The sequence below is a fragment of the Saimiri boliviensis genome, chromosome 3, assembly GCF_048565385.1.
Source record: "Saimiri boliviensis isolate mSaiBol1 chromosome 3, mSaiBol1.pri, whole genome shotgun sequence".
Taxonomy (NCBI): Eukaryota; Metazoa; Chordata; class Mammalia; order Primates; family Cebidae; genus Saimiri; species Saimiri boliviensis.
The window spans coordinates 64709151-64735227 of NC_133451.1; the positions used below are offsets into that span (position 1 = coordinate 64709151).

Here is a 26077-nt window from a genome sequence, read left to right on the forward strand (position 1 = left end):
TACCCTAATTCCCTATTCTCCTGCCTCATTAGGTCTTTACCCTGACTAAAAATGCACTCATCTAGCTGGGACAAACCAATCCTACATTGCATTTGTCCCAACTAGATGAGTCTTCTGGCAGAGTACAAGGCACAGAAGTAGGTATTCAAAAATTAGGCACACAGTTCATTTTGTTACCTTTGTGCCAGGTGTTGGGCAGGCTAAGTCAATTAACAGCTGAACAGAAACCTACCTACCCAACGTGCTAACTTCTACACAGCATGGTCGTGCATCCAAATCAAATGGAAAGGGGTTGGGAGATCTGGAAAGGGTTCCCGTGGGAGGCATCTGACTACCTAAATTCCCATCCCAGTTTCACTTACTGACACATGGAACAAGCAGCCTCTCAGTGCCTGTATTCCCACCGTAGGTAAATGGGCTAATGACAGTATCTCTGGCACTAGACTTAATTAATGAAAAGCACATGGAAGACAGCCGGGCTCATAGTAAGTGGACAGTGCGTTTCCCCAGGACAGCACTTGCCTGATGTTTGTCTTCTAGGCTGAGAAGCCAGGGTAAATCTATTTGATTTTCCTATCACACACTGTCCCTCCTCTGATGAGTTCAAAGCTTTAAGTCCATCCAGTTCTGTCCAGATGCGATGTTCATCTCCAACAGGCCCACTGGAAACGCGAGTTTTCCAAAGTCTGGCACGGCCCACTGCGGGTAACGCCCTCAGGCCTCTGGCGTCCACCCTTCCTCCCTACCCAACTCCCGAACCTCTTCCGCGCCCCGCCCCGGCGCCAGGAGGCAGCCGTAGAGTTGCACCGCCTCACGCGCAGCCCCGCCCCGGCCTCCACGTGACCTGGCCCGCGGAGCGCGCACACGGGGGCGCGCGTTGGAGGCGGGCGAGGGCCGACCGGCCGGCGCGGGGTCTCTGGGTTGGGAAGGGCGGGGCCACGCCACAGGCCCGCCCCCACAATCAGCTGCCTGCGCGCGCCAAAGTCAAACCTCTACACCCGCCGGCGGGTCGGTGAGCTCACTAGAGGACCGGGCAGGTCAGGATCTGTCTCTGCGGCGCCGCGAGCTCCAGCGCGTGCATCTGTGGCTGCCTCCCTGGTCTCTCTGCCCGACGCGCTGCAGGCCGACACAAGACTAGGAATGGCCTCCCCGCCGAAGAGACGCTGCCCATCTCTCTCAGCCAGCGCGGAGGGGACCCGCATCAAGAAAATCTCCATCGAAGGGAACATCGGTAAGGAGCTTCCGGAAATGTGAGACCAAAGGCTGGGGCGTCGCGGCAGGGGCTGCAGCTCCCCTTCCCTTCTCTGCAGCGCCTTGGTGAGGGCTTTCCCTCCAGCCTGGCCCTGTGGACGCGGCCTCGGCTTCCTTTCCCACCCGCAGCATCCTCCCCTTGCCTCCGGCGCCGCGGGGTGGCTGCGGTCACAGAGTTCAGACCGGGCGCCGGGCCTGCAGTCTGTGAGGCGCGCTTTGAGCTTCTGCACCCGCTTTGTTGGGAAGTCGCAAAGGGAAGCGGGGAAAGGGTATCAGATATCTGGAGGCGTAACTGACATTAAATTCACCATTTTTAGGTGTGCTATTCTGTGAGGTTTGACAAACGTTGTGCCTTTAACTATCACCACGATCGAGATACAGAACATTTCCATTACCTCGGAAAGTTCCTGCTTGCTCCTTTGTAGTCAGCCCTCTACCCCCTTCCTATTCCCTGGCAACCACTGATTTGTTTTCTATCCCTGCAAGTGTTGCCTTTTCCAGAATGCCATCTAAGTGGAATCAGATTATATCGCCTTTTGTGCCTGGCGTCTTTCATTTAGCATAATGCTTTGGAAGTTCGTTCATGTTACTTGTGTCTATGGTTTGTTTCTTTTTATTGCTGAGTAGTATTCCATTGCATAGATATACCATTGTTTATCCATTTTCTAGTTGTGGACCTCTGGGTTGTTTACAGTTTTTCAGCTATATTATTAACGAAACATATAAACATTCGAGTACCAGGAAAGAGGCCTTTAATGATCTTAATAGCATGGAGTTCCTCCCCCTTACTCCACAACCAAGTAAACATTGGATTATGATTCAAAGACCACTGACATTCCTGTTGACTCAGATTGGGGCCAGATTAGGCCACGCCTGCCATTTTGCAAGATGCACAGCAACTTTCAATTCTTTTGTATTTCCAACCACAGGAAACCTACTCCTGAAACTTCCTGTTTTGATAGATTTAAAAAAAAATTGTTTAGCTCCAGGTTGGGTGCTGGTCACTCATGCATACAGCAAATGTTTAAAAATTCTTACCACATTCAAAGCACTGTACTTTCTTGAGAAAAGCTAGGGAAGCAGATGCTTTAAGCATTCAAATGAATAGAAAAAAAAAATGCATTCTCAAAGAAGACTTTCTTATTTCATTGTTCCAGAATTAAGGCACTACTAGAAAGACCATATAATATACTTAGCAATGTAAGTTATTTGAGGGTGCATGTTTACTAGTATGGACTCCTTCACAGCTGCTTACTGGATAAAGAAGAACATATATAAAGGCAGGAGAAAGTAGCTGAACAAAGCCATCTGAAAGATAAATTTGAGACGGGGCATGGTGACTCATACTTGTAATCCCAGGATTTTGGGAGGCTTAGGCAAGAGGATGGCTTGAGTCCTGGAGCTCGAGACCAGCCTGGGTAACATAGTGAGCCCTCATTAAAAAAAAAATTAAAAAGTTGCTTCATGTGCTGGTGTGTGCCTGTGGTCCCAGCTACTGGAGAGCCTGAGGCAGGAGGATTGCTTGAGCCCAGAGGTCAAGGCCACAGTGAGCCATGATCACAATACTGCACTCCAGCCTGGGGGACAAAGCAAGACTGTGTTAAAAACACAAAAACCAAACAAAAAAGGGAATTTCAATGAATATCTCCTCAGAGCAATACCACAGTACATTCATCCTCTTTCCCTCTCTCAAATCCAGTCAGATAACATCATATTTAGAAATCTGCTTTCCCCAAAGCATCTTTAATCTTCTCAGCACCTGAAATAATTTCCTAATATATCATCCCATCTCCAGTTTCTCTTAACTACTTCTGGAGCAGTCTTTTTGTATGCAGATGTTTTTGCGTTATCCCTTGCTTAAACTTATTCACTGATTTCCCCATTACCTACACTGAAAGGAATTGCAAACTGATAGCCTGCAGTTGCACAATATTGGCCTGTACAGGTTGAAAAAAAATTTTAGTGCCCCGTGGCTCAAGTTTATAATTACAGTGCTGTGGGAGGCTGAGGTGGGAGGATTACTTGAGGCCAGGAGTTTGAGACCAGTGTGGCAACATAGTGAGAACTGTTCTGTAAGAAAAATAAAAAAAAAAAAATTAGACCAGGCACGGTGGATCACACATGTAGTTCCAGCTACTCAGGAGGTTGACGCTAATGTGGGAGGATTGCTTGAGTCTGGGATGGAGAAGTTGCAGTGAGCCGAGATGGCACCACTGCACTCCAGCCTGGTGACAGAAAAAAAAAAAGAAAAGGCCTGATGTTGTAGCATTCACCTTTAGTCCTAGCTACTCAGGAGGCCGAAGTGGGGGATATCTTGAGACCTATAATGAGGCTGCCGTGAGCTGTGGTTGTGCCACTGCACTATAGCCTGGGCTACAGAGTGTTTTCTTTAGACACAGTGTTTTGTTCATGTCCCCTTCACCTTATTTGCCAGATCTAAATAAGCTATAAATGCACAAATTATTAATTTGTGCTATCTATTTTTCTTCTCGCCCTCTGGGGCTTGATATGTTTCAGCATTACAGGGACAACAAATCAAATCCGTTGCTAACTTGAAAACTTTTTGAGATTTCCCATAAACATCTAGATTCTTGGCTGCTTTTGAAAAATCTGAAGATCTGTTAACACTGGGCCTGCATTTCTGTATGACAACATTGGTGTTTAGATGGAACATGTTCCTTGCCATTTTTCATCTCCCTGACACTGGGACTTTGTTAGTTGCTGTTTATTATTGGTCTTGCACTTTTGTTCATATCCCCTTCACCTTATTTGCCAGATCTAAATAAGCTATAAATGCTTATATGATTATAAAGCTGTGTGTACATAGTCATCACAAACATGAAAGCAGCATGGATACAACCCAGTGGTGCTAAAAGGAGAAACAGTGTGAACGAAGCATGATTTTGGTAACAGTTTTTGATCCAAGGACAATGATGGTCCATCTTCATCACACAGCTGTTAGACTTTCTGCAGTGATGTGAATGTAGTGCCTGGTATGGTTGGCAGACTTTACAATACTGGAGATCCATGGTATCCTGAGAAATTTCCAGTTTCCACCCCAGAGGGACGAAGCCCGGACCGACATACATGGCATTGAAGTAATTATAAAGAATCATGACAGTCCAATTTATCAACATGTTGAAATTCAGACTTCCTCCGGTTGTATGTAGGGGCCAATACCACAACACAGAGTCAATCATGGCCATTGTACAACATATTGCTATAACATCAAGGGCTATGATGGGCCCCCAGTGAAACAGTCTCTAATTCTTGGAGATTTTCAAATTTGATAACTGAACAGAATGTACCCATTTTGGCGAGGAAGAATGCCTTCCTACTTTTAAAGAATTATAGATTTCCTTTTTCTGTGCACACATTTCCATGTGCCACAAGTCCATGTGTGTTCTTTATCTGTCATGCCTTCAAGCTGTTAATTCTTAACGCAGATTACGCCATTTTCACTGTCAGGCACCCAAAGCTCTTTATCTTAACTAGGAGAATCCAGTATCTTGGTCTGAAACCCAACCTCAGCCACACTGAGAGTTCGCTCCTCAGCCATTGCGTATCCGGGGCGGCCTGGGCTCACGCGGAACAGATTTTTTCCTCCTTGGATGACTTGATCATGGGCACCTCAGTACAGGAAAAACAGACAGCAAACCCTGGACGCGAGAGGCTGGAGTGTGGGACCTGCTACGACCCGTGTGCGACCCGTGTTCCTCTGTGCCAGCACCCTTGCCGCGACTCTCGCTCAGGCCCCCTGCGCAGTCTCCGTTTACAATTAGCTTATTTTCTAGCTCCCACTTTCCCCCCAAAAATTAAGGAAGTAGATGCTAGTCTAATTGGGAACTCCAGCTGTTACTACTCTGCTTGAACTAAATGTAACCGTTATTACTCTTAAAGTATGACCTCATGAACTTTTTCTTCTTATAGGCAGTGTCAGAAGAAAGTTGAATGCTCTAGCCCTAAGTGCTTTCAGACTCGAGTGGATGCCTAATTTTTAAATGTGTTCCTTGGGTGCTCTTTCTGAACATCATGTTCCCTTTCCCTCTTCCATCTAGTTCAGTGAATGTGAACTATATGCTGCCACTTCCACTTAACATTCTTCTAAGTGTCTTAAAGTCCCTAAGCTTACACTCTCCATACTAAATTTTGGTGGCCAGTGTTTTTCCCATGACTAAATCTAATAGTCATCCAGTTTATCCTTAAAAGTTTTTCTCCTCTATTCTGGAGACAATTGACTGTGTTTTTCTTCAAAACTGTCTCCCTGTGTCACCTTTTAATTTACTGCCTCCCACCCTTTTTTTTCCTCTGTGTGTGATTCTTTAAAGTTCTTCTAGTTTTTTCTTCCTTTCTATTGCCCTAATGTCCTAGATTTAAATATAGTTCTGCAAGTCAAAGGTAAGTTCTTTTTACTCTCTGTAGATCTAATTTATAAGGAAGAGGAAGCTTTGCTTGTAAGTATGTTGAAGTTATTTATATGTTCATCTGTGTGTGCGTATTTGTGTGTGTGTGGAAAGATAGAAAACATTATACTAACCAGAGATGTCTAATGTAACCACATTTGGTGACTTCAGATATAAAGGGTGTGGTGGCCATTAGGAATATTGCTTCTAGATCAAGACTGTCCCTACTATTAAATATAATGTATTTTTAAAGTGAACATAATAACAAACAAATGTGCTTAATAAAATTGGTCAGGGAGCCTTTTAATTTTCATTTAAAGAAATATAAGATTTAGAAAATGGAATGTTTTGGATTTTTTGTGTTGCTTGCTATTGTAAATCTTGCAAAAGCTGATGATTATTTCACGTCTTTTTTTCCTGACAAACAACTTTTCTTCCTCATTTTATCGTTCTTACAACAGCGGCAGGGAAGTCAACATTTGTAAATATCCTGAAAAAAGTGTGTGAAGATTGGGAAGTGGTTCCTGAACCTGTTGCTAGATGGTGCAGTGTCCATAGTACTCAAGATGAATTTGAGGTATGAAAATAAAATTTTAAGTAGATAAAAATCCTTTTGGTTTAGAGGAGCAGTAGTACTTAATCTCTCGGCTTTTTTTTTCTTCTTTTTCAATAAAACTTTCGAATCTAGCTTTAGGTCTATATCTTCATCTAGGTGGTAGTTACATGGATGAATATACAGTTGGCTCTCCATATCCATGGGTTTTTGATCTGGGGATTCAGCCAACCATGAATAGAAAATATTTAGAAAATAATAAACAATAATACAAAAATAAAAGATAATACAGGTTACTGTTTATATAGCATTTACATTGAATTAAGTATTATAAGCAATCTAGAGATGATTTATACTCTTGGGGAGGATGTGCATAGGTTATATGCAGTTACTACACCATTTTACATAAAGTACTTGAGCATCTGTGGATGTTGGTATCTGTGTGGATCCTGGAATCAATTCTTGAAGATACTGTGGGGAGCTGTATGTATAAACATTCATTGAGACTGGGGGTGGTGGCTCATGCTTATAATCCCAGCACTTTGGGAGGCTGAGGCAGGCAGATCACTCAAGGTCAGGAGTTCAAGACCAGCTTTGCCAACATTGTGAAACCTCGTCTCTAATACAAATACAAAAATTAGCTGCACATGGTGGTGGGCACCTGAATCCCACCTACTCGTAAGGCTGACAGGGGAGAATTGCTTGAACTCAGGCGATGGAGGTTGCAGTGAACTGAGATGGTGCCACTGTGCTCCCACCCTGGGTGGTACAATGAGACTGTCTCCAAAGAAAAAATGAAAGAAAACAAAATTTTTTGAGTTAGCATTCAAGATTTATGCACTTTAAGTATAATTTTTTTTTCATAAAAATTTCTTTTTTTAAATTATACTTTAAATTTTGGGATACATATGCAGCACATGCAGGTTTGTTACATAGCTATACACATGCCATGGTGGTTTGCTGCACCCATCAACCCATCATCTTTGTTAGGTGTTCCTCCTAATGCTATCCCTCCCCTTGCTTTCCACCCCTGGACAGGCCCTAGTGTGTGATGTTTCCCTACTTGTGCCCATATATTCTCATTGTTCAACTCCCGCTTATGAGTGAGAACATGCAGTGTTTGGTTTTCTGTTCCTGTGTTAGTTTGCTGAGAATGACGGTTTCCAGCTTCATACATGTCCCTGCAAAGGACATGAACTCATTTTTTATAGCAGCATAATATTTGATGGTGTATATGTGTCACATTTTCTTTATCTAGTCTATCTTTGATGGGCATTTGGGTTGGTTCCAGGTCTTTGCTATTGTGAGCAGTGCTGCAATAAACATATGTGTGCATATGTCTTTTTTTTTTTAATCATTTTTTTTTTCTTTTGAGACGGAGTTTCGCTCTTCTTACCCAGGCTGGAGTGCAATGGTGCAATCTCGGCTCACCGCAACCTCCACCTCCTGGGTTCAGGCAATTCTCCTGCCTCAGCCTCCTGTGTAGCTGGATTACAGGCACGTGCCACCATGCCCAGCTAATTTTTTGTATTTTTAGTAGAGACGAGGTTTCACTATGTTGACCAGGATGGTATCAATCTCTTGACCTCGTGATCCACCCACCTCGGCCTCCCAAAGTGCTGGGATTACAGGCTTGAGCCACCGCGCCTGGCCCGTCTGCGCCCGTCTGCATATGTCTTTATAGTAGAATGATTTATAATCCTTTGGGTAGATACCCAATAATGGGATTGCTGGGTCAAATGGTATTTCTAGTTTTAGATCCTTGAGGAATCATCACACAGTCTTAACGGTTGAACTAATTTACACTCCCACCAACAGTGTAAAAGCTCTCCTATTTCCCCATATCCTCTCCAGCACCTGCTGTTTCCTGACTTTTTAATGATCACCATTCTAACTGGCATGAGATGATAGCTAATTGCGGTTTTGATTTGCATTTCTCTAATGACCAGTGATGATGAGTTTTTCTCATATGTTTGTTGGCCACATAAATATCTTATTTTGCAAAGTGACTGTTCATATCTTTTGGCTACTTTTTGATGGAGTTGTTTTTTTCTTGTAAAGTTGTTTAAATTCCTTGTATATTCTAGGTATTAGCCCTTTGTCAGATGGATAGATTGCAGAAATTTTCTCCCATTCTATAAGTTGCCTGTTCACTCTGATGATAGTTTCTTTTGCCATGCAGAACTCTTTAGTTTAATTAGATCCCATCTGTCAATTTTGGCTTTTGTTGCCATTGCTTTTGGAGTTTTAGTCATGAGGTCTTTGCCCATGCCCATGTCCTAAATGGTATTGCCTAGGTTTTCTTCTAGAATTTTTATGGTTTTAGGTCTTACATTTAAATCTTTAATCTATCTTGAGTTAATTTTTGTATAAGGTGTAAGGAGTTTCAGTTTTCTGCATATGGCTAGTCAATTTTCCCAACAGCATTTATTACATAGGGAATTCTTTCCCCATTGCTTGTTTTTGTCAGGTTTGTCAAAGATCAGATGCTTGTAGATGTGTGGTGTTATTTCTGAGGCTTCTACTCTGTTCCATTGGTCTATATATCTGTTTAGGTACCAGTACCATGCTGTTTTGGTTACCATAGGCTTGTAGTATAGTTTGAAGTCAGGTAGTGTGATGCCTCCAGCTTTGTTCTTTTTGCTTAGGATTGTCTTGGCTATACAGACTCTATTTTGCTTCCACATGAAATTTAACGTAATTTTTTCTAATTCTGTGAAGAAAGTCGGTAGTTTGATGGGAATAGCATTGAATCTATAAATTACTTTGGGCAGTATGGTCATTTTTATGGTATTGATTCTTCCTTTCCATGAGCATGGAATGTTTTTCTGTCTGTTTTTGTCCTCTCTTATTTCCTCGAGCAGTGGTTTGTAGTTCTTGAAGAGGTCCTTCACATTGCTTGGAAGTTATATTCCTAGGTATTTTATTCTCTTTGTAGCAATTGTGAATGGGAGTTCACTCATGATTTGGCTCTCTGTTTGTCTGTTTTTGGTGTATAGGAATGCTTGTGATTTTTCCACATTGATTTTGTATCCTGAGACTTTACAGAAGTTGCTTTTCGGCGCAAGGAGCTTTTGGACTGAGACGATGAGTTTTCTAAATATATGAACATGTTATCTGCAAATAGGGATGATTTGACATCGTCTCCTCCTATTTGAATATCCTTTATTTCTTTCCCCTGCCTGATTGCCCGGGTCAGAACTTCTAATACTATGTTGAATAGGAGTGGTGAGAGAGGGCATCCTTGTCTTGTGCCAGTTTTCAAAGGGAATGCTTCCAGCTTTTGCCCATTCAGTATGATATTGGCTGTAGGTTTTTCATGAATAGCTCTTACTATTTTGAGATACGTTCCATCAATACCTAGATTACTGAATGTTTTTAGCATGAAGGGGTGTTAAATTTTATTGAAGGCCTTTTTCTGCCTCTATTGAGATAATCATGTGGTTTTTGTTATTGGTTCTGTTAATGTGACGGATTAGGTTTATTGATTTGCGTATATTGAGCCAGTTTTGCATCCCAGGGATGAAGCCCACTTGATCATGGTGGATAAGCTTTTTCATGTGCTGCTGGATTCGGTTTGCCAGTATTTTATTTAGGATTTTCACATCGATATTCATCAGAGATACTGGCCTGAAATTTTCTTTTTTAGTTGTGTCTGCTAGGTTTTGGTAGCAGGATGATGCTGGCCTTATAAAATGAGTTTGGGAGGATTTCCTTTTTTTCTATTGTTTGGAATAGTTTCAGAAGGAGTGGTAGCAGCTTCTCTTTGTACCTCTGGTAGAATTCAGCTGTGAATCCTTCTGGTCCTGGGCTTTTTTTGGTTGTTAGGCTATTAATTACTGCCTCAATTTCAGAACTTGTTTTTGATCTATTCAGGGATTCAACTTCTTTCTGGTTTAGTCTTGGGAGGGTATATGTGTCCAGGAATTAATTTATCCATTTCATCTAGATTTTCTAGTTTATTTGCATGAGGTATTTATGGTATTCTTTGATGGTAGTTTGTGTATCTGTTGGCTCAGTGGTGATCCTTAATCATTTTTTCTTGTGTCTGTTTGATTCTCCCTTCTTTATTATTCTGGCTAGCGGTCTATCCATTTTGTTAATCTTTTCAAAAAACCAGCTCCTGGATTCACTGATTTTTAAAAGAGTTTTTCATGTCTTTATCTCCTTCAGTTCTGCTCTGATCTTACTTATTTTTTTGTCTTCTGCTAGCTTTTGAATTTGTTTGCTCTTGCTTTTCTAGTTCTTTTAATGTGATGTTAGGATATCGATTTTAGATCTTTCCCGCTTTCTCCTGTGGGCATTTAATGCTGTAAATTTCCCTCTAAAAACTGCTTTAGCTATTCCCCAGAGATTGTGGTAAGTTCTGTCTTTGTTCTCATTGGTTTCAAAGAACTTTTTTTATTTCTGCCTTAATTTTGATACTTACCCAGTAGTGATTCGAGAGCAGGTTGTTCAGTTTCCATGTAGTTGCGTGGTTTTGAGTGAGTTTCTTAATCCTGAGTTCTAATTTGATTGCACTGTAATCTGAGAGACTTGCAATTTCCGTTCTTTTGCATTTGTTGAGGAGTATTTTACTTCCAATTATGTGGTCAGTTTTAGAATAAGTGCTATGTGTTGCTGAGAAGAGTGTATATTCTATTGATTTGGGGTGGAGAATTCTATAGATGTCTATTAGGTCTTCTTGGTCCAGAGCTGAGTTCAAGTCCTAAATGTCTTTGTTAATTTTCTGTCCGGTTGATCTGACTAATATTGATAATAGGGTGTTAAAGTCTCCTACTGTTACTGTGTGGGAGTCTCTGTCTCTTTGTAGGTCTCTGAGAACTTGCTTTATGAATCTGGGTGCTCCTATATTGGGTGCATATATATTTAGGATAATTCATTCTTCTTGTTGCATTGATCCTGCTACCATTATATTATGTCCTTCTTTGTCTTTTTTGATCTTTGTTGGTTTAAAGTCTGTTTTTTGTTTTTTATTTTTAAGACGGAGTTTCGCTCTTGTTACCCAGGCTGGAGTGCAATGGTGCGATCTTGGTTCACCACAACCTCCGCCTCCTGGGTTCAGGCAATTCTCCTGCCTCAGCCTCCTGAGTAGCTGGGATTACAGGCATGTGCCACCATGTCCAGCTAATTTTTTGTATTTTTAGTAGAGACGGGGTTTCACCATGTTGACCAGGATGGTCTCGATCTCTTGACCTTGTGATCCACCCGCCTCGGCCTCCCAAAGTGCTGGGATTACAGGCTTGAGCCACTGCGCCCGGCCCGGTTTAAAGTCTGTTTTATCAGAGACTATGATTGTAACTCCCTGCTTTTTTTTGCTTTCTATCCTGCTTCCTCCATCCCTTTATTTTGAACCAATGTGTGTCCGTATATGAGATAGGCACAATTTCTTACCACTTCCCTTGGCTAGGGGAGGGAGTTCCCGCACCCCTTGCACTTCCCAGGTGAGACAACGCTCCACTCTGCTTCTGTTCACCCTCTGTGGGCTGTACCACTGTCTAACCAGTCCCAGTGAGAAGAGCCAGGTACCTCAGTTGGAAATGCAGAAATCACCCGTCTTCTGCATTGTTCTTGCTGGGAACTGCAGACAGGAGCTGTTCTTATTTAGCCGTCTTGCCCAGGAATCTAAAAGTTTTAAAAAAATTAAATAATTACAGTTTTAGACACTCTAATAGCAAGTTAAATTCCTTCAGTGTCTCTTCACATTTTGTTTAAAAACAAGCAAACAAGAAAAACCAAAAGGACTATTCAATAACTGAATTTTACGTTTCAAGCCTTTTATTATTTATCTTTTGTCATTTATCTTTTCTGTTGGTATAAGGAATTCTGGTAATAACAGTTGAATATTTAGAATATAAATCACATATGCAAAGAGGAATCACTAGCCAGATATTCCATTGACTTGGAGGATACATGGTTTTGAATAACCATAAATATTTTTTCATACACCTATTTGCCAGGCATAACCAACTTTAGACCTAGGGCCTAATTCAGTATACCCCAATCCTTACGAAACACAGGACTAAATCTTAAAGGGGCTTTCTTCCCATATAGACCCCATTTTCTTAAGAAATTGATGTTTTATGAAATAAGAGAGGACACAAGCAAAAGGAAAAACATTCAATTCTCATGGTTAGGAAGAATCAATATTGTGAAAATGGCCATACTGCCCAAAGTAATTTATAGATTCAGTAAATTATAGATTCAGCCTGCATGGCCAAGACAATTCTAAGCAAAAAGAACAAAGCCGGAGTCATCACACTACCTGACTTCAAACTATACTACAAGGCTACAGTAATCAAAACAGTATGATACTGATACCAAAACAGAGATATAGACCACTGGAGGAGAACAGAGGTCTCTGAGGCAACGCCACACATCTACAACCATCTGATCTCTGACAAACCTCACAAAAACAAGCAATGGGGAAAGGATTCTCTGTTTAATAAATGGTGTTGGGAAAACTGGCTAGCCGTGTGCAGAAAACTGAAACTGGACCCCTTTTTGACACCTTACACTAAAATTAATTCCAGATGGATTAAAGACTTAAACATAAGGCCTAACACCATAAAAACCCTAGAAGAAAACCCGGGCAAAACCATTCAGGACATAGGTGTAGGCAAGGACTTCATGACTAAAACACCAAAAGCATTGGCAACAAAAGCCAAAATAGGCAAATGGGATCTAATTAAACTCCAGAGCTTCTGTACAACAAAAGAAACAATCATTGGAGTGAACTGGCAACCAACAGAATGGGAAAAAAATTTTGCAATCTACCTATCTGACAAAGGGCTAATATCCAGAATCTACAAAGAACTAAAATAGATTTACAAGAGAAAAACAAACCCATTCAAAAGTGGGCGAAGGACATAAACAGACACTTTTCAATAGAAGACGTTTATGAGGCCAAGAAACATAGGAAAAAATGCTCATCATCACTGGTCATTAGAGAAATGCAAAGCAAAACCACATTGAGATACCATCTCATGCCAGTTAAAATGGCTGTCATTAAAACGTCTGGAGACAACAGATGCTGGAGAGGATGTGGAGAAATAGGAACACTTTTACACTGTTGATGGGAGTGTAAATTGGTTCCACCACTGTGGAAGACAGTGTGGTGATTCCTCAAGGACCTAGAAATAGAGGTTCCATTTGATCCAGCAATCCCATTACTGGGTATATATCCAAAGGATTATAAATCATTCTACTATAAAGACACATGCACACGAATGTTCATTGTGGCACTGTTTACAATAGCAAAAACCTGAAACCAACCCAAATGTCCATCGATGATAGACTGGACAAGGAAAATGTGGCACATATACACCATGGAATACTATGCAGCCATGAAAAGCATTAGTTTGTGTCATTTGTAGGGACATGGATGAACCTGGAAACCATCATTCTCAGCAAACAGACACAAGAACAGAAAATCAAATACCACGTGTTCTCACTCAGGTGGGCATTGAATAGTGAGAATACATGGACACAGGGAGGGGAGCATCACATGCTGGAATCTGTTGGAAGGGAATAAGAGAGGGACAGCAGTGGGTAGGGAGGTTGGGGAGGGATAACATGGGGAGAAATGCCAGATATAGTTGATAGGGGGATGGAGGCTGCAAACCACATTGCCATGTAGTATTTATGCAACAATCCTGCATGTTCTGCACATGTACCCCAGAACCTAAAGTGCAATTTTATATATATATATAAAAGAAAAGAAAAGAAATTGATGTTTTATAGGTGAATTTTGGGGAAAGGCAGGGTTAGTCTACAGTAGAATTTTAAAGCAGGTAAATTTTTTTATTTGCTTTTTTTTTTTTTTTTTTTGATGGAGTCTTGCTCTGTCGCCCAGGCTGTAGTGCAGTGTGGTGATCTTGGCTCACTGCAACCTCCGCTCCGAGGTTGAAGTGATTCTCCTGCCTCAGCCTCCTGAGTAGCTGGGATTACAGGCACATGCCACCATGCACAGATAATTTTTGTATTTTTAGTAGAGATGAAGTTTCACCATGTTGGTCAGACTAGTCTTGAACTCCTGACCTCCCAAAGCGCTGGGATTACTGGTGTGAGCCACCATGCCTAGCCTTATTGCTTCTTTTTTAAAACATTTTTTGACCTATGATATATATGTAGAAAACTTAACGTGAAAGCTCATGTACAGTTTAAAGAACAGTTTTACATTTGACATCTTTGTAACTATTATCCAGGTCAAGATATACAACATCATTATTCTAGAAGTCCCTGTTTGCCTTCTCTAACCACAGTATCTTCTTTTTTACGTTACTGCTCTGCTAGGGGTAATCACTCCCAGTCTTTTGTGATGATAATTTTCCTGCTTCCTAAAAATTGTTTGACCAAACACGAACACACCTCCAAGTATAATTTAATTTTATCTGTTTTTGAATGTTATGTAAATGGAATTACATTGTTTGCATTTTTTCCTCTGGCTTCTTTTACTTAATACCTTGATGAAATTTGTCCATATTGTTACATGCAACTATAGCTTGTTTATTTTCATTGCTATGTAGTATTAAATTTTGTTTTTTAAAAAATATTCTATTTTTGGACAGGATTTCACTGTGTTGCCCAGGTAAAGTGCAGTGGTGCAATTATGGCTCACTGCAGCCTCAACCTCCCAAGCCTCAGGTGATCCTCCCTCCTCAGCCTCCTTAAGGAGCTAGAATCATAGGCAACTATGCCTGTGTGCCAGCATGCTCGGCTAGTTTTTGTATTGTTTATAGAAATGAGGTTTCACCATGTTACCCAGGCTTGCTTCAAACTCCTGGGCTCAAGCAATATGCCCACCTTGGCCTCCCAGGGTGTTGAGATTACAGGCATGAGCTACCACTTGGGGCCTATAGTATTTAATTTTATTCATCTATCACTATTTGTCCATTTTATGCCTTTAATTGATTTTTGAGTGATTTCCAGTTAGTTGCTCTTATAAACAGTATTGGTGTGAGCATGAATTCACCTGTATACATGTGGAAGTTTCTGTAGGAATAAGAAGTAAAATTACCGGGAATGCTTATGATGCCTGTTTTCTAAAGTGGCTTTCCAATTTTCTTTCTCCACAGTGTAATCAATATGTCTGCATTGTGGAATTTAGTATTGTCTGGTTTTCTCAGTTTTTGTCATTCTGCTGAGTGTTTTATATATATAGAGAGAAATTTTTTTGTGTGTGTTTCCCCGCTTGCTAATGAGGTTGTGTTCCTTTTCATATGTTTATTGGTCATTTGATTTTTGTGAAGTGCCCACTTAGGTCCTTTTGCCCATTTTCCTCTGGGTCATCTGTCTTCTTTCACTGCATTTTTTATAAAGCACTTATTCAAGTTTACTTACCTTTTGAAATGAGAGACTTGAGTTCTAAAAGCAACTCTTTTTCCTCTTATTTCTGGGGTCAGCTGTCAATGCAGTTATCCTCAGGTATTAGATGGAAACTAACCAAATTAAACCAATGTTGGAAAATATAGAGGGGATTCTTAAACAGGGAATTGGACTAGGTGACCTCCATTTAAGGTCTGTTGACACATATGTGATTTGACTCTCAGCATGCATCACATTAACCAAGGGCACAGAAACTGATATATAAAACCAAAATGTGAAAAATTTTAATTTGCAGAAAGGAGTGTAATCATTAAGGCAATTGAATTTAGATCAACTTATTCTTTATTTGGCCCGTAATTCTCAACCAGTGGAAGGAAGTCATAAGAATCTCTGTGGGAGCTAAACAGTTTGAACACATGGAAATAGAGAGTAGAAAAATAGACAACAATAACTGGGAAGCGTAAGTGGTGGGGAGACGGGAAGGTGAAGAGGAGTGAGTTAAAGTATACAAACATGCAGGAAGCTTGAAGAAATAATTCAGTGTTTTATAGCAGAGTAGAATGCAAAAAAAATGTTGTACACAGGTGCTAGACACCCTGAATACTCTGATTTGATTACTACACATTATATACATGTACAAAGTTTCTCATGCATTCCATAATTTGCACACACAGAAAGAATCTCAAGGATTTAGGTACTTTTTAAAATAATAGTCTCTTGGAGGTTCAAATATGTGAGATGCCTCCTAGTTAAAAATCATCACCCTAGTGAATCACTATTGCTGTTGGGAGTATATTGAACCCTTTAGTTAGGTTGCAGAGAAGTTGAAAAACATTGCTTTCATATACAAGGGAAGACAATTTATAATACGGTTGTCTGTTGAGCTTGGAATCAGAGCCCAGAGGAATTAGTTAGATCATGTTAATCAGACTATGTCCTCAAACTACGGTGCATTAATACATTTGTCTTCATTTTAAGACTTACAGCTTTCTGAATCTGACATCCATGTTTATCGGATGGGACATTTTCTTTCCATGTACTAGAGTCAGAAAGCCAAACTGTTCATTCTTTATGACTAGCATGCTGGTGATCCTATTAACATATTCTTTCATCAGAGTTTATTGAAATCTGGTCGTGTCTTCATGATGTTACAATGCACATTCTTGGAAGGTAGCTACAACTTTCTCATGTGTATTGAGGACTGCTATGTTGTTAATTCTCTCTATATACTTCTGGAAACAGTTTCACACTGTGAGGATAGTATTTTTGAGATACAGTTGTGGAATGTGAGGATGGTTGTGTGGGTGGTTTCCCTGTATCTTTGGATATTTTTTTTTTCTTTTTTTTTTTGAGACGGAATTTTACTCTTGTTGCCGAGGCTGCAGTGCAGTGGCACTATCTCTGCTCACCACAACCTCTGCCTCCTGTTTTCAAGTGATTCTCCTGCCTCAGCCTCTAGACCAGCTGGGATTACTGGCATGCGCCACCACACTTGGCTAATTTTGTAGTTTTAGTAGAGAGGGGGTTTCTCCATGTTGGTCAGGCTGGTCTCAAACTCCTGACCTCAGGTGATCCCCCTGCCTCAGCCTCCCAAAGTGCTGGGATTGCAGGTGTGAGCCCTCGCACCTGGCTAAGTTATTTTAATATAGTACAGGCATGAACCACCACATCCAGCCTTTTCTTCTTTTTTCTTCTACTAAACTCAAGAACTGAGATTTTATTTCTTCATCCAGGAGTCCTTCTCCAGACTCATCCTTGATCTGTTCCTTAAGGTTGTAGTATGAATCACCCACTATTCAAATGTCAGTTTTTCTTAGAATACTGTTAGTGCTGAGAAGTGACTGTTCTCAAACCTAACCTTGGCAAGGTCAGTCTTACTTTGGATGTTCTCGTTTTGTCACACTTCTTGGCATTTGTGAATCTGGGAGAATTGGACCTTTGGTACCTCTGATCTCTTCCTTTAGTAACTAATTGTGTGCCCACATGCTTAGCTTTTTCAGTTTTAGCTTTTTTTTTTTTTTTTTTTTTTAAACCTGCCACCTAGTGGCTGAAGTGTTGCTATACTTTTGATAAGATACCACTAATTTTGGCAAAATAGTTAAGAGGCAAAGCACCTGAGAAGGTTATGTAATCTCTCCTTTCTCCAAATTTCTCCTGGGAAGAATAATCTTTAAAACATATCACTCAGATTATTAGCAATCTTTGTATGGTAGGATTTTAAACATAACAATAATGTACTTTATATGGTGATTTATGTTGTTATTTAGGCCCAAAGCTTTAAGGTAATTGCTTCCTTTTAGCTTATTTTTGAGATATGCAGACTGTTAGGAAGCCATCTCTGTCTTCTTTTTCCATTGAGCTGAATTCTTTTGGAGGATCACTGTTATTAATTGTGAAGTACTATTTTAATTTTAAAAAATTAAGATATTTTCAAAGTGTTCAGTTCAGGGGAACTTCCCTGCTCTGTTAATTAAAGCTTGGAACACTGAAACTGGCTAGGGAAAATGATCGGATAGAAAATATTATTCTATTCATTTATCCCTAGCCTACAAAATAAAGAAAGTCCAATAAACTTTATTGTATGTACATATTTTAAAAAATTGATACTTAATTTTTTAAATTTACAGATAAAAATTATATATATTTATGGTATATAATATGATGTCTTAAAATATGTCTACATTGTAGAGTGGTTAAATCAAGCTAATTAACATGCATTACCAAATACTATTTTAGTTTATCCACCACTTCTTACCACTAATAAGCCCCTGAAAAACTAGTAAGTGTGGTAAAGAAGGTATAAACCATACTTATCTGTGACACAATGACATATTTTTTTACTTTTAATAAGTAATTTTTTTTTTTTTTGAGAAGGAGTCTTACTCTGTCGCCTAGGCTTAAGTACAGTGGCATGATCTTGCCTCACTGCAACCTCTGCCTCCCGGTTCAAGCGATTTTTCTGCCTCAGCCTCCCAAGTAGCTGGAGCTGGGATTACAGGCACATGCCACCATGCCAGGCTAATTTTTGTACTTTTAGTAGCAATGGGGTTTCACCATATTGGCCAGGCTAGTCTTGAACTCCTGACCTCAAGTGATCTACCCATCTTGACCTCCCAAAGTGCTGGGATTACAGATGTGAGCCATTGCTCCTGGCCTAATAAGTCATTCTTGAAAATTAGTTAAGAATGCTTGATAAAGTACTTCTACTTCTACCTTTTGAAATGATGTGATAATTTTTGTTGGCTTGTATTATTTTGAGAGACTTGCTCTGTTGCCCAGGCTGGAATGCAGTGGTGAACCTCAGACCACTGCAGCCACCACTTCCTGGGCTCAAATGATCCTCGGACTTCAGCCTCCTGAGTAGCTGGGACTACAGACCCAAGCCAACATACTCGGCTAATTTGTATATTTCTTATAGAGATGAGATTTTGCCAGTGTTGTCTAGGCTGGTCTCAAACTCCTACGATCAAGCAATCTGCCTTCCTTGCCCTCCCAAAGTGCTAGGATTATGCGTGTGAGTCACTGCTCCTGGCCTGTTGGTTATTTTATAATTCTCTTCTTTGGTAGACTCTGATCTTTTTCAGTTGAACTTAATTCAACTCTTTTGCAATGTTTACAAAGATTAGCCCTAGAATTAAAAGATAACTCATTTTATAGCTGACCTTGATATTTCTATTTTTTTTTACTTTTTTTACTATTTTATTTTACTTACCTTGGCAATAATCTGTACTTCCTACAAAACAATGAAGTGTTCTTTCATAAAGTGACAATGGATATATATTATAGAGAACAGAATAAAAAATACCCATAATCCTACCACCCTGTATGTATCTTTTACATAGTTGAAATAATAGTAATATATTACAGTTTGGTGGAGGTGATACATAATTTTAAAAAGTATTATAAAGGAAGACCTGTTTACTGTTTGACGTTAAGGAAATATTAGAAATTATCAAAAGAGGGAACTAAAACTTACCTATAACTTTGTTACCTAGACATAACCTTAGATCTTACTTGGTGAAACGGATCTGTTTACTATTTGAAGTTAAGGAAGTATTAAAAATTATCAAAAGAGGGGACTAAAACTTACCTATAACTTTGTTGCCTAGAAATAACCTTAGATCTTACTTGGTGAAACAGTATACTTTGTATTCTGTTTCTTCCCTACACCCCATAATATTTATGTCAGGGCAATTAAAATTGTCTTTAAAAATTTACTGTAAATGATTTTTAATGGCAGCCTAATTTATTGTATGATGTACTATTATTAATATAAATACTTAGTAATATTGAAGTAATAACCTATTTGCTTAGCATTGTGATAAATATCTTTATGGTTAAACCTGTATTCTAGATTATTTCTTAAAACTAAATTTTCAAAAGTGGAATTAATTGGGCCAAAAGGTACTGATTTTTTTCAGTAAATGTAGCTAAACTGCTTTCTGTCTAGAAATGTTCCACCAATTTTTATTTAATGTAGTTTCACTCTCACACATTCAAATTTTTTATCTGGATAGTTTTCAGAGAAGAAAACTTGATAAAATTAACATTTGGTTTGGTAAAGATGATGCACAGTATTTTATAGATAATTTTTTTTTTTTTGAGACAAGAGAGTCTTGCTGTATTACCCAAGCTGGAGTGCAGTGGCACAATCTCAGCTCACTGCAGCCTCCGCCTCCCGGGCATAAGCAATTCTCCCACCTCAGTCTCTGTAGTAGCTGTACTTACAGGTGCATGCCACTGTACTGCCTGGCTAATTTTTGTGCTTTGTAGACAGGGTTTTGCCATGTTGCCCAGGCTGGTCTGGAACTCCTGAGCTCAAGCGATATGCCTGCCTCGGCCTCCCAAAATGCTGGGATTACAGGCCTGAGCAACCTCATCTGGCTGGATAAATTTTTAATACATATTTTATTCTTAACATTCATGATTGCATGCAAAAAAAACCTCACAGTTTGTCTCAAATTTCATGCATAGGATCAAAAGAAAATGTTTTATATCTCTTAGGTTATCCTGAAGAACCGATAATGATACCCTGGCTTACTGTTAATTTTCTAATTTGTTACACTATTAAACTAAGAAACAGTAACATCTTCATAGCTGAAAATTCTGTTACAGATTTTTGATTTAGTTTGAATTTACATATTTTTATTTTTAGAACTAGTTTATTTTTTGATTAGGTGATGAATCAAAATTGGTTCTCTAAGTTATTATTATTATTATTTCTTTTTTGAGATGGAGTTTCGCTTTTGTTGCCCAGGCTGTAGTGCAATGGCACAATCTCAGCTCACTGCGATTTCAGCCTCCCAGGTTCAAGTGATTCTCCTGCCTCTGCCTCCCAAATAGCTGGGATTACAGGTGTGTGCCACCACACCCGGCTAATTTTGTATTTTTAATAGAGACAAGATTTCTCCATATTGGTCAGGCTGGTCTCGAATTCCCGACCTCAGGTGATCCACCTGCCTTGGTGTTCCCAAAGTGCTGCAATTACAGGTGTGAGCCACCGTGCCTGGCTAAGTTATTTTAATATAGTAAACTTTGAAATTGCTTTGGGCAAGAGACATTGTTTATTGAGAAATTCAAATAAAAAGAGATGTGTGGTCTTTTTTGGTGATTAACTTTTTTATTGTGGCAAAAATATAAAATTTATCATCTGAACCATTTTTAAGTGTACAGCTCAGTAGTGTTATAAGTATACTTAGGTCATTATGAACAGATATTCAGAACTTTAGCATCCTGAAAAGATCCAGGGACCCCCGGAGCTTCTTCTATACTTTGAAGAACTACAGTTTTACTATACTTAGAGAACATATTACTTCATCTGGAGAAAACAGACTCAGAGAACTCTAGAAATAAAGAGTCTTTTAAAAAATGTCATCTAAAAGATTAATAATTATTTTTATCATCATGTGTTCATATTTCCCCATTGTCTCATATGTTTTCATAATTTGTTGAAATTAGGAGCCAAACAAAATTCACATATATTACATTTGGTGGTCAATATGCCATTTATTTATTTATTTAATTTTTTTTGAGACGGAGTCTTGCTCTGTCCCCTAGGCTAGAGTGCAGTGCACGTTCTTGGCTCACTGCAACCTCTGCCTCCCGGGTTCAAGGGATTCTCCTGCCTCAGCCTTCCAAGCAGCTACGATTACAAGCATGTGCCACCGTGCCCAGCTAATTTTTTATATTTTTGATAGAGACAAGGTTTCACCCTGTTGGCCAGGCTGGTCTCGAACTCCTGACCTCAGGTGATCTGCTCACGTCAGCCTCCCAAAATGCTGGGATTACAGGCAAGAGCCACTGTGCCTGGCCTTAATATGCTTTTTAAATTTTAATCTGTTGGTTGCCTCTTCCTTTTTTTCCTTTATAATTTATTTGTTGAAGAAAATTAAGTCATTTGTTCTATATAAGTCATTTGTTCTATATAATTTTCCTCATTCTGGTTTTGGCTGAGTGTATCTCTGGCAAAATTTAACATGTTTTTCAGTTTTCTGTATTTCCTGTAAATTTATGGGTCGACAGATGCTTGATTAGATTTACTTTCAATTATTTTTTGGCAAGAGTCCTAGTTGGTGACATGTATTTCTTTTCATCAAGAAAATGTGTTTTGTGATGTTAAAATCAGTCGGTCAGTTCAGGTGTTGTCAGCTTGATTCATCCATTATAAAATTCCCAGTTAAGTTTTCTCTAATAATTTTAGCATCAATTGCTAATTGTTGCCTCATTGCAGTATATTGGTATGTATTACAAAAGGTGATATTCCTTCTCCAGCCTTCTGAATTTACTGGCTGGGATTCTTTAGAAAGGAAGACCTCTTCCTCATAAACTACTTCATTATCCTGAAAGTATTTCTACAGAAAATGCCAGAATAAAATGTGACTTTTTTTTTCTTTGTATCTACACATTTGCAGAATAATTAATTTATGCCTTAGGAGCCTTAGAAGATGACTAGAGTTTTTTGTTTTGTTTTGTTTTTGTTTGTTTGTTTGTTTTTTAGTATTATAAACTCATGAATTTTTGCCTCCCATTGGAGATGTTCCAAGTATTCTTTGACCAGTGGCAGCTTATGTCCTTGGCACAATCGCAGTGGTTTGTAATAGTTTCCTAAAATATACAAGGTGACGCTCCTCTTGTATATTTTCTTACCCAGATTTAGAATCAGAATTCTAATTCCTTTCAGAGGGAAATGGTATTTAGAGATGATAATCTGGGTGATATTGTTGTATATTCCTACAAGGTTGTCATTGTTCATAGGCCTTTTGGTGGACAGAACTGGAAAAATGATATAGAAAGAGAAAAATAATTCATGTGTTCCATATGCTATTTCTAATTCAGATAGTAGATGATAGAGTTTTACTTCATTTTAAAATCTACATTTGCATTTTTCCTCAACCTGGAAAACATGGTTCTGACAATAAGATTATTGAATTGCAAAATCTTGGGGAGGGAACTATTCTATTCTATTAGAAGATTGGAGGGTTACAAATACAAGTGCCTAAAGGAGCCAGACAGCCAAATGAATACATCAGACCTGTTATGAAAATCATCAGGGAATGGTGGAGGTTGCTAAACTGGAGAACATATATCCCATCTAAAGGAGGCATCTGCGACTTGGCCGTAGATGATTTTTGCCAAGAGGGATTTTGCCAAGATGGGTATGGTATTACTTCTTCTTGTTGTTGTTGTTTTCTCCATTTTTAAAAAGATGTAAATCCAAATATTTTATGTGAAATTATTTAGCTTTTAAATATTGACAATAATATTGACAACTAAGTCAAAGTTTTACAAAGGTCTTTTGGGCCAAACAATGATTTCTTCCATAGGTTATTAGTTTGTAACCTCCTGTGAGAAAGATCTAAGGATTTTTCCAGACCTTAGGCAATCTGAAAAATACATTGAGAAAGAGTATGAGAAAGGGAACTTAATCATCTTGGTTTTACTAATCATGATTGCATTTATTTATCTAACTCTTCTTTTTTAGCCTTAAAATATTAAAACAGCCCTATTGATCATTTATTTTGCTTTTCATTTCTTTTTTGCACATTCACAATAGGAACTTACAACGTCTCAGAAAAATGGTGGGAATGTTCTTCAGATGATGTATGAGAAACCAGAACGATGGTCTTTTACCTTCCAAACATATGCCTGTCTCAGTCGAATAAGAGCTCAGCTTGCCTCTCTCAATGGCAAGCTCAAAGATGCAGAGAAACCGGTATTATTTTTTGAACGATCTGTGTATAGTGACAGGTATGTATAAATGACTTTACTTGGCCATTTAAAGTTTTTGTCTTAGAACTGGACATTTTTTCTTTTTCTTTCTTTCTTTCTTTTTTTTTTTTTAGCGTTTCCTGGGAATTGGTAATATGAATGGCTGAGTTAGGGGATTTAAGATGGAAAATGACATTTAAATCCCTCAGTAGTCTGGTACTAATGGCATTAGAAAAGTTATTGCATTTATAATCCCTAGCTTCCATAGAAACTGTTGGGAATATGGTGGTGGCCATCTCAAATTAAATTTGCAGAGAAGTTGTTTTTTCCTCTAACCCTTTTAAAATTATCACGTACTCTGGTTAAATCTGGATCTATATCCTAGACTCTTACCTGGAGCAAGAAGATAAAAGTCTCTAAGGGGCCTTAGAATTGCTACTTACGCTAGGATTCTTTTGACCTCCAAAATTAGCTCAGAAAAGAGATTTTCAAACTTTTGATCTTAGGACCCTTTTCGATTTTTAATAACTATTGCGGCGTGCAAAGGGCTTGTCCTATTGATATTTAGGTTACTAAAAATTAATATGCATAAAAATGATTTAAAATTAATAAAATCATTACATATTAATATAAATTTGACAAAAACAATGATATTTTCTAAAATAAAAAGTAGCTAGAAGAGTATCATTGCTTTACATTTTTGAAGATATCTTTAATGCCTCACTTATTTAAAAAGAGTTGGATTTTTATTTATGCTTCTGTAGTTAATCTGTTAACGGTATGTTCATTTGTTTGAAGTATGTTGGTATATGAAGTAATCTGGCCTCTCACAGAACCCCTAAGAAGATCTTGGGGATTTATGGAATCCTCACTCCATATTTTGAGAACCATTGGCCAAGAACATATTTCCTGTAGATGGAAAGACTTCTGTCTTTTTTGGCTGTCCACGGCACTATGTGCCACTGGATTTAGGAGAATGTTTCATGTTCTTATTCTCTTTTTTATTTCTTTGTTGGTTTTTTTTTTGGAAATGATACATGTATTGATGAAGACTCTCTTTTAGGTATATTTTTGCGTCTAATTTGTATGAATCTGAATGCATGAATGAAACAGAGTGGACAATTTATCAAGACTGGCATGACTGGATGAATAACCAACTTGGCCAAAGCCTTGAATTGGATGGAATCATTTATCTTCGAGCCACTCCAGAGGTAAAACCCAATAAAAATGTGTTTCATGAAAATTTAAAGAAATATTTAGAACTCTTTTCAGTGGTATGTAATGAGGGCAATTTAGTTTACTCCAGCCTTCCAACCTCCCACTCCAAATTAGAAACTTGTAACTGTATAGATAGAGGTATTCTTTTTTCTCAGCAAACTAGAATCACAGACTGGCCAACTTGCTTTTTTAGGCTCTTTATGCTTCCTCAATTCTTTTTTATTTTTACTCATTATTTCTTCCCAACATTTGCAGACTCTCTTATTCATCACAATTAAAGTAAGGAATGTGATCAAGCAACTCCTAGAATATAGGCTTCATGAGGTGGGACCTTGGGTGTTCTGATTACTGTTAAATTTCCAGCCCCTAGAACAGTTCTAGGCAGTGTCGGAGCACATAGTAAGGGCTCAGTAAATATTTATTGAGTGAATGGAGTATGGAGATCCTTTTCAAGAAATCTTTTATTATGGTTGTTTGTGGCTTGGAATGAGTGAATAATGCCAGCTATAGTTGGGAAGACTTAGAGGACCATTTTCAATTAAGAGAGTTCACTTGAAAAAGTGCTTTTTGTGATAGTTTGTAGCATAGCTATTCTATTTACATGTGATGTTATATAATGAATACAGAAAGACTAAATAGATACCTTTCATAAAACTAACCTAAATATTAAGATCTTATATTTAATCAGAAGCTTTCTGGTTTTGGTGCTTTCATTTCTGTTGTTTCTGTTTTTTAATTCTCATTTCTTCCTTGAGTCACAGGGTAGGCACTGATGAACGTAAATGTCATAACTTTTGCCCGAAAAATTAGTTAGAATAATGTGTTGCTATTGAAGCTGAGTTTTTAAAGAAATTGGGTTTCTGATTCCAATGAATGATTTTGTTCTTCATTAAGTGAGGATTTAGCAATTATTTAGCAGTTTCAAAAGTGACTTTTTCAATTTCAACTTTGAAATTTACTTTTACTTCTGAAAGTTTTTTGTTTTTAATTACATAGTAAATAAAAATGTGAAAAATAACAAAGAATACGAATAATTTCATTTTGCTTGAAACATTTATAATCAATATTTAGTAAACTAGAATTTAGCAATTATAATTTCAGAATTCACTTTTATTTT

The 26077-nt window shown here is 38.6% G+C and overlaps 1 protein-coding gene and 1 non-coding gene across 2 annotated transcripts in view; both read left to right on the forward strand.

Moving 5' to 3' along the window:
- The first annotated feature begins 896 nt into the window (after nt 1-896).
- Nucleotides 897-26077, forward strand: part of DCK (deoxycytidine kinase) — a 31247-nt gene continuing 6066 nt past the window's right edge. The window contains exons 1-4 of the mRNA XM_003931954.3: nt 897-1231; nt 6116-6231; nt 23588-23781; nt 24806-24953. Of these exons, the coding sequence (XP_003932003.1) occupies nt 1141-1231; nt 6116-6231; nt 23588-23781; nt 24806-24953 (549 nt within the window). The 5' untranslated portion in view covers nt 897-1140. The remainder of the gene's footprint in view (nt 1232-6115; nt 6232-23587; nt 23782-24805; nt 24954-26077) is intronic.
- On the forward strand, nt 17963-18088 carry LOC120363810 (small nucleolar RNA SNORA36 family). Its single transcript, XR_005579248.1, has one exon. It is a non-coding gene; the product is annotated as a small nucleolar RNA SNORA36 family (small nucleolar RNA).